We start from the raw sequence: 9,859 nt of genomic DNA, 5'->3' as shown, positions 1-9,859 counted from the left end.
AATAATAAAAATAGAAAGATTTTAGTTTAAACCACATGGCAAACGAAAAACAATGTTATTAGGAAACTAAGCTCATTTAACTTGTGGTCAGGGAATTATGAATGGTATCTACGATAGAATAGAAAGCTTGCTTGAGAGATGAGATGGCAGAGCTTTCAAGTACAAGATCTAAATAATTATTTTAACATCTTGGAGTGTTTGTGTGCACAATGTGTCCATTGCCCTCATGGGTTCATCCTCTATGTTGAAGTTTTGCGCTCAACTGACAGGTCTGTATGATGGTCCTTGATTCAGAAGCTCAGATCTCTTTGAACTATGGAAATGGATGATAAAAACCCATTTTTGACTTGTAAAACTTGCAGCTTCCAACAGAGTATGAGTTCCAAAAACTAAAAGCTTGCTCCAACCAAGAGCTGCTACATAATAAAACATGGAAATTAAGTTCTAATACACTAAAGAGCCCTGTAAAAAACAATATTTTGAAATTTTATTGCATGTACTAAATAACATTTGATATAAGAGATGCACATAGAGCCCCCTTCTAATTTTTGCTGAAAACTGCTTTTAAGATCGTGGTAACAAGAATATGGGTAGATCTTTTTTTGTGTTGTTTCCATAACATTCATAACATCAAGTTGACATGCCTAGTTTCCATATAAGATGAAGAGTTGTGCCATGATAACAAGATTGTCAGTTCTTGAATCTTGATAGAAATGAAAAAAAATTGAAGAACTCAGTTTGATAGGATCATAAAGAATTAAGACAAAAGACTATGGTCGCTATTGCTTTAATAAGTTTTCTAAAATATTCAACTTTAGTGGCAGGCATTCAGATTTCTCATAATTAATCAGAGTCCAGAATATAAAAATTTAAAAACAATAAATGGAATAGTGAAACATGCTGGAAACAGAAATAAAGAAAGACAACAAGCATTTTCTACTAAAGCAGAAGATAAGTGCCAAAAAGGCTTGAAGGCATGAAAACCAATTCATCATAAAATTAAAACGAACTTCAAAATAAATTTTTAATTTCTTAAAGTTCTACAGAAACTGCCAACCATAAATAGAGAAATAAATTAACTTTATCTGTAAGTAGTCTTGGAAGCATGCATGTAATGTAAAATTAAACATGTACAGCAACAACATTACTAAGTTGTACCTTCAAACAGAACATATGGCATCAATCATTAAAGCAATTGTGCATCAAAAATAGAATCTCCCTAGGCTACAACATAAATCAGAGCCTGCCTATTGAACAACATATGCCTCTGCAAAATTTTATGTTGAAATCAAATGCAATTTTGCATTAGAATAAATTGTCTAACGACACTACCCTAAACCAAGAAAACAAAGCATATCCCAACAATGGTCGTTATGCAAAAACTGAATAATGCTCATTTAGAATATCCGAGATGGCTTTCCCATGGTGCTCTTCAGATAGAGGCAGCGTACCTGCATCGTTACATTTGCATTATAAAGCTATTTAATGTCAATTCTGTAGAAATTATACAATGAAAATGGCAGAACAATCAACCGAAAGAAAAACGTGGTACTGACTTACATTTTGCCAGTTCTTCTTGAGCAAGGACACCAGAAAATTTACACTCAACTGAACATTCTGGAATATTTGCTTTTCGTCCATACCACAGTTACCAACAGCAACACCCATACACAGAACTTTCTTCAATTGGAACTTGATAGTGGCTTTTGTTTCATTTACTTTTCCCTCCAATGACTCTTGATGTGACACCAATGTAGGAAACTTACCAGCCTTGTTTAGACCAGGTCCAAGAAGTCGAGGAATCTGCTTAATAATTGCTTCTGAAGCAAGAAAAGCATGATATTTTTTGGCAAGTTTCTTAACCAACTTCTTGTTCTTGTTCATTTTCTTCAATCCTTCAACATCCATGTAGTCCAATCCTATTTTCTCAGCCTGCCATTTCACTCAAGATCACAAATATTGTTGGTATCAAAAGATATTTTAGCCATACTTGTACCTATGATTTTATCCTTATCAATAACACAGTGCTCTGAGTTCCATGCAGTGTTAAAAATTGAAATGACAACAATTAGCAATAAAATTGTATATTTACAAGAATCTTAATCAAAATCTGAAAAACCAATACTGTGTGATCATTCTATGTTCAGGATCAGCTGTTCAAAGGATTTTTCCCAAGGTTCAATATGCACAAAATTATATACAAACACATCTCATAGTTAAATAATCAAGTGTTGTCAGGCGTTTTTAAAAAAAACTCAAAATGATTTGAACTTTATGTTGGTATATCTAGAATCGGAAAATCAATAGAAATCATCATGATGCTTTGCAAGGAGATCATCAACATCAACAGCTGGTTCATTGGATGGACAAGCATAACCAGAACCTTTTCACTTAGCCTTCCCTTAGCCGCATTAAGCACATTATACTGTATTAGCCCTGTACCGCACATCCTCAATCAAGACTAGGAAACCTGATAGGTAGCGTTATTGCTTTTCATTTGTCAAAAAATTGGTTACAAGGCTTTAACCAGAGCTCTATCCCCAGGTGGATTCTCAGGCCCAGGGCAGAAACCCAGTTGGACCCAGGGCAATTCAGCCAATGGAACGTATAACCCAGGGGAAAAAGTATACCTAGATCCATGAGCACATTTTCACTTGAAATTACTTATTGTTTGATTAATAATTACATATAAGAGGACCAGCCTGAATTCACACATTAAAGCCCTTTTTTAAAATCAAGTCAGTTGTCATGCATTTTTAAAATTAAAAAACTCAAAATGATTTGATCTTTGTGTTGGTATATCTACAATTGGAGAATCAATAGAAATCATCATGCTGCTTCTCAAGGAGTTCATCAACATCAACTGCTGGTTCATTGGATGAACAAGCATCACCAGAACTTTTTCCTTAGCCGCATTAAGCACATGATACTGTAGTAGCCCTGTATCCCACATCCTCAATCAAGATTAGGAAACCTGATAGTTAGGGTTATTGCTTTTCATTTGTCAAAAAATTGGTTACAAGGCTTTAACCAGGGCTCTATCCCCAGCTGGATCCTCAGGCCCAGGGCAGAAATCCAGCTGGACCCAGGGCAATTCAGCCAATGGAACGTATAACCCAGGAGAAGAAGTATACCCAGATCCATGAGCACATTTTCACTTGAAATTACTTATTGTTTGATTAAGAATTTCATATAAATGGCCCAGCCTGAATTCACACATTAAAGCCCGGAGACTAGGGAGAGCAGATTCAACACATGTTGAAAAGATTATACTCATAGCTTGACCAAACATAATAATAGACAATCCAAAGCACAAAAAAATAAAAAAAGACATCTTCAAAGCCAAAAAGGGGAACGTTAAGCTCCTGACACATTACAAATCCAGGTTAAACACTTCAAGAATGTATGGTGAAAGAAGCCAGGTGAATGGATGCAAATTACAAAATCCACAGAACTCTAGAACTTGATATTCAAAATTACAAATGCCTGATTGATTTTCAAAACAGATATTGAGCCTGGTGACTATATACTTAAACAAATCGAGAATGCAAGGTAGATTACCAGAAGCATTGGAATTTCCTGCAATTAGTACAAACTAGCTTAAACGAATTAAAAATGTGATTAGATGACAGTAAAAGGTTGGAAAACCATCAGTCGCTAAAATTAGAGAAAACTTGACAAAACAGGCACCAGGCTGATCATCATATAAGAAGTGTTCAATTGAACCCCAGATAACTTGACAATACAGCCAACAAACTTATCTTCCAACAAAAACTTATGTCTTGCACAGATGATTATTTGTAAACTAAATATCTGTAGCAATTACATATAGCTCGACAGTACAAAATACACAGCTCTTCAACTAACGGATAGGATGTCATATATTTATTAGAAATAAATGACACTAATGAACCCAAACTATTTGGTAGAACCCAGTTAGAAAATTGTTCTAGACACCTTGATGCTAGAATATTAAAGAGAGTAAAGAAAAAGATAGTGATTGGATCTTCTAGAAAGGGGTAGAACATTATCACAATCCAATAAGACTTCACAATATAAACAACAAACCAATCTTGTAAAGTGGGAACTCGTATCGACTAGAAAATTTGGTATAACGCGAAAATATTAAAACAAGCAAATCTGATGAGGCATTCGGGGTGGGGATATAACGCAATAAAACTTGACGATAGGGAAAGCATACTAAGCACGCCATATTTATTTATAACCAGAATAAACGGTTCCTAAAACATCTGAGAAGAGCGCCTCTACCTTATTAATACCCTTTTCGTGTGGAAACATCCACAAAGGTGGAAAATGCATATTACAAGCTCCGATTTCATAAAAGAGTGTTGTTTTAATAATGTCATGAAAATGTAGAGAGGAGTGAAAGGGCATTTGAGCTAAGCTATAAACAGATATTTAATCACAGTGGGTAAAGAGCAGATGTAAAAACCTCTTCTACGTGTTGGGCATCCCCGAGCATACAGAGCTTCATTTTAGGGCGAGGGATGTGAGGGAGCTTAACGGAGCCGCTAAAGCGCTTGTCCTTCTGAGGATCATAATTCTTCAGCCCAATCTGTAATTCGATAGTCTCCACAAATTTTCTCTTCTTCTGGTTGGTCTCCGCCACCAAGGTTGTTATCGCTTCCCTCAACACATCGCTCTGAAGCTTACTGCAAAAGGATCGTAAACAAACACATCACATTACATTGCAAGCGGCAAACCCACAGATGAAAAACCTTAGATCGGATCTCTGCACATACATACCTCATGGCTGATACACCGCCGCCCTTCTCTCCTCTCCTCTCCTCTCTTCTGTTCTCTTGCTTTTACTCCCCCCAACAACAGCTAGGGCAGATAACGATGGAAGGCAAAAACGGAAAAATCCAAGTCTAGGGTTTTACTAAACTGTTTTCATTCCCTACAAAAGCGAATGTGTTCACACCAAAAGTAGTAATTAGGGTTTCTAAACAAATTATTTTGGTATTTCTCGTCTATAAAATGTATCGGAAAAAGTTTATCTAATTACGCTAATGTAAATTTACTTAAATAGTATGACATTAATTGTAAGTCTACTTTGTACATGATTAAGTATTAAATTAATGTGTATTAAGTGGGGTTAAGGATGGATAATTGAAATCGGTTATGGAATAATAACATAGTTAAATCATGGTATTGTTGTTGTAGTCATCAAGTTTCTTATCTATATTAGGTCATAAAGGTTGGGGACATTATGTTCTTGCTATTCTATTGTATTCACGCCTTTGAACATTAATGCTAATGTTGTGGGTGTTTATGTCAAGTGAATTATAGCTCCAAAACCTTGTTGGACTAGTGTACTTGTGAGCTTTGTGCCCCTATTAGACTATTGTAGTCAAAACTTGGATTCTTCGTATATATAATCTGCATTGATACTAAGGATGAGGTCCCTCAACTTCACCTAGCTCGAGACAGCCTTAAAATTCTTGTATTACCAATTTAAAAAATTGTAGTTCAAAGTATTTGTTCAAAGATTAAGAGTTATAAATCAAGAGGTTAGGGGAGTGGCCCAAATATTGAAGTAAATTATGAATAGAAATACAAGAGGGAAGAATGATATAGCTAGGTAACTTCCCTGTGGGAGTTATATCGAGCTAACTTTTAATCATGTTTCTTATGATAATATTAGGTTTATGGGAATAAGACTGATTTTGTGTGTAGATGATGGAAATCTACTTCAAAGTGGTTTCCTATAATTAAGACATAACATGAACAATGAAGTACAGTGGGAAGGAGTTGCAATAAGTTTAAAGCTAACATCAACTAATGGAATGTAAATTGTAAATACTAGAATATTCTCAAAATGTAATCAATACATTTAGGAAGGAAGTTGTCCTAATTTGAAGCATGGAGATTACAAAAGGATGCATGTATAATAAGTGTAAAATTCAATAATATATTTATATTCTTTTTATCTTAAGGCTAATTATGTGTTATATTGTTTAGCTAATTGTGGCATTAATTAAGAGTCTCTGGTAGACTTGCATAATTTACATCTCTCTTCTTGAAGGGAGTTGGGGATGAGTATAAAAGATTATGAAATAAATTAAAACCCCACTTTGCATCTACCTACATCTCATTTTTGTTAAATTCGAGGATTGTTTCTACAAATGTAGAATCATGTCCATTGTTATTGATGATTTCCAAATGCATATTTGAGGACTCATAAATATGAGAAGAGGAGACAAGTCTCACGAAGAGACAAGTCTCCATAGTTAATCATCATTAGTTAGTATATTAAAATAACACACACACACACACACACACACACACACACACACATGATCATATCAATGTAACTTAACTACAAACTTAACACTCCCTCTTAGTTAGGGAGGATTGATATAGAACACATTATGCTCCTGAGTATATGAAGAGATATCATCTAAGAATGATATTCCTAGAATGCCATATTTAAGGATATCAACATAAATCCATTGATGCGCGCACGTGCACACACACACACACATTAGCATATATTACATGTGGAATTTGCTTCGATTCATAATGAGGCTAAATTTCTCAACACTCTCTCTTTAGCAAGGAGGGGATTGAAGCACATATAATACAAGATTAAATACCACTTTAAGTGTGGTCTATAATAGATTTATGTCATGGTGTCTAGCAAGATTCGACCTAAAGAACCATAAAAATTGATTTTCATGGTGTTCGGCAAAATCTGGCCCAAAGAACCATGATGAGTTGGTTATCAAGGTGTCCAACAAAATCTAGCCCAAAGAACCATGAGAACACTTGCTCCTAGACATCCAACACATTTTGGTGTTACATGTTAACGTAGCATATCTAGGAGATAGGTCAAACTATTGATAAGATCATCAACTTACAATAGTTACCTTCTGTATGAAACGTTCATTATCATAACTTCTGGCACTTCGAGACAACAACTTAATGTAGTTTGTTATGATAACAGGTCCAACTATTGTTAGGATCATCACCTTTCAATAGCTCCCCTTTAAATATAGACATCAATGAAAGATCGTCACCTTTCATGACATAATCACAATAGCATCATGTAGTAACTCACATGATATCCACCATGAACCAATTTAGAGGGTGGACCCACCATAGTTGCTACTAGAAGGTGGAACAAGGGTTTTCACTTCAGACTTCTCTCTCATAGAGGAGAGTGCATTATAAAGAATTTCACGTAGAACTGCTCCTCGTAGAGAAGATATCATCCACAGAAGATTGCATCTCAAAATTTCTCCCTCTAAATAATGATCTTGGGAAGTCGGGTACTGTAGTTACTCCCTTTGAGACCCTTTTCACCCAAGGATGCCTCTCAGACTCTCTCTAATTCTAATATTAATCTTTCAACCTTTAGTGATAAGTCATTATTTCCTCATGATGTATATAGGGGTAGGCCCATCAAAATCATTCAGTCACATACATGTATTTTAGACTCCCTCTAAGTATCAATTTTATGAGCTCCTTGTACAAGGTTGTCTCTGGTGAAGTATTAAGCTCCCTCTTGATATGAAAGGATGCTCATAATCTCAATCATCAAGTATATTCACTTCATGAGCCTCACTTTATCTAGCCAAATCATCATATGACTAATGAATTGTAGATCACAACTTCTTAAAAGCTATTGTCATAAAATTGAGTTTTGCACAATATGCCCAATTTACCATTCTTTTCTTCCAAAAACATCTTTAGATACAAAGGAAAAGATCAAGGAAAAAAAATCTTTATAGCATGTATAGAAATACAAATAAGAGAGGGATTACAAAGAGTAGATGCATGTAATACTCAAGGATAAGAATCACTTATTTGCACATTAGGGTCGATAGACATCAAATCAAAAATGCCTTCTTAATTTATTTGAGAATGAAGCATCTCCTTTCTAAAGTTAGTTCAAGTGGGAATGGAACATTGGTTATTATCCCCACTACAATGTGAAAACCCCACTCTTTTATTGTTTGAAACTTTTTTTTTTGCATTTCCACAAATCATTCAATGTCATATGATACTACAAGAGATAACTCACAATGTTCCAAATATCTCATTATCACCGCTCTAGTGCCTTTCAAAAACCTTATCATTCTTGTGGGATGCAAATCACAACTTTATCGTTTAACATGTATTGACCGAGTGCTTCACAATTTTTACCAATGTTATACCCTATCCACGTTAGAGTATTTCTATTTGACTAATCAATTGTTAATCCAACTGTAAAGTCCCCTCTCTAATATTTTACTATTTGGGACTAATTTAGATTGTTCTTCATGTACATGTTAGTTTGGTATGATTGCTACACTCAAAACTCACTGATACATACGATTAATTTCTTCAAAAGTTTATTCTTTTATTCCTTTCAACTAAATTAATGATCATGTTTTGATCTTCAAAAAATCATCTATCTTTCTGCGCACGCACACACACACACATATAATGATTCTTTATCATTCATTTTATTTCTCTTTCTATGATTAATCTAACCACTTCGCACTCCTCCCATAATCGATGTTAAAAATATTTTTATAGTCTTTTATTTCAATGTATTAAACATTGACTATATTGCCCCAAATTTCACATATAATTATTGGTGCTCAACTTTACTTGTGAATATTCATAATTCCCAAAATTGGTTTATAGAATTATATCCTGCAACCATATCATTCTATAATATGTTGTACTTAATCTTTTGAGCATTGGCATTGTGTTGGTGTTGGCGCCTAGATCTTGTGAATAATACCAATGGTACTTCTCGACAATAGAACCTTAGTACTACCACTTCTTTCTTGCATTTATCAATTACATGTCCATCAGTGATATTCCCTTAATTTAATTAAGAATGGGTTTAAGGTTTATCTTTTCATCCATTCCATCTGGTAGTATTGCTAACTCCATTTACATTTATGACATGTTTCTCATTTATGTGCCTTCTGCCACAACATGCCTTTCATATTATTTTTCTTGTGATATATCCTTTATTGTTTGATATGTAACTTTCAGTCTGCACAAGAATTGTCTTCGAAAGATGGGAATATTTCTCTTTTCATCCATGCATTCATTTCTTGAAATTTATATATTCTTTGTACTTCACTTGTTGCCATTAGGATTGATCGTATGCCTATGTTCGTGATACTCTTCTTGCGACTGGTGGAGCGGATGTCCACTCTTTTTAACCTCATAAGATTCTGGCTATGTTGTGAATGTTGAAGTGTCTTTCATTTTCGATCTATGCTACCTCTGAAATTCTTTTGACAATATAAATATGATTATATATCCATGCTATCCTCTCGATGCAAGATACTATTTTTTGAAAATATAATAGATCCTTGTGCTTCATGACTTAAGCGATGTGAACTCAAGAATGAATTCCTACAATTTAAGTTCTCTACTCCTTACATCGAATTCTATTGGAATTCACACACTTGTTGACACTACCAAAGTATTCAATGGAAAAAATATTTTCAAACCTTGATAGCAACATAACTTGAAATAGTTGCGCTTTAAGTCCAAGTTAGATTAAAATACAGACACTTGTTAACTTCAGCATTATGATTCATTGATTCAATAAGCATTCTTTTTAGTAACTAATGACGCCTTGTTGCGGTTAATAGAATTCATAATCATCTCCAATGATTATGCTAGTCAACCCACATGGTATTCAATCAATAGCCATATGGTCATCTCAACACGAGATGATTTTAATTTTTTTTTACCTAATTTGCACTGCATCTCACATTGCTCTGCCCTCACCAAACAATGGAAGACAATTCCTAGTTGTGTTTAATTCAAGGCAGGAGATATTTTTACCAAATAAAGATCACATGGATTATTATTGATATTA

At 34.4% G+C, this 9,859-nt stretch overlaps 1 protein-coding gene across 1 annotated transcript; it reads right to left on the bottom strand.

Annotated features, from left to right (window-relative positions):
• Positions 1–1,152: 1,152 nt before the first annotated feature.
• Positions 1,153–4,831, bottom strand: LOC149531986 (large ribosomal subunit protein uL1-like). The gene is made up of 4 exons (XM_089811638.1): positions 4,768–4,831; positions 4,454–4,673; positions 1,561–1,932; positions 1,153–1,451 (listed from the first exon to the last, which is right to left on the bottom strand). The coding sequence occupies exons 1-4, from the start codon at positions 4,770–4,772 to the stop codon at positions 1,398–1,400; spliced, it is 651 nt and encodes a 216-aa protein (XP_089667764.1). The 5' UTR covers positions 4,773–4,831; the 3' UTR covers positions 1,153–1,397.
• Positions 4,832–9,859: the final 5,028 nt, after the last annotated feature.

This window comes from Cupressus sempervirens, chromosome 11, assembly GCF_028749045.1.
Source record: "Cupressus sempervirens isolate cs-2001-9-10 chromosome 11, ASM2874904v1, whole genome shotgun sequence".
In the NCBI taxonomy this organism is placed as follows: domain Eukaryota; kingdom Viridiplantae; phylum Streptophyta; class Pinopsida; order Cupressales; family Cupressaceae; genus Cupressus; species Cupressus sempervirens.
This window is presented reverse-complemented; position numbering and strand designations above follow the sequence as displayed.

Bases quoted from the DNA above. Each gene is read 5' to 3' on its own strand.
- LOC149531986 (XM_089811638.1), bottom strand. The intron at 1,933-4,453 runs GTTTTTACATCT...GTGAAATGGCAG, and splicing joins ATGCCCAACACGTAGAAGAG to GCTGAGAAAATAGGATTGGA. The intron at 1,452-1,560 runs GTAAGTCAGTAC...GTAACGATGCAG, and splicing joins TCAAGAAGAACTGGCAAAAT to GTACGCTGCCTCTATCTGAA.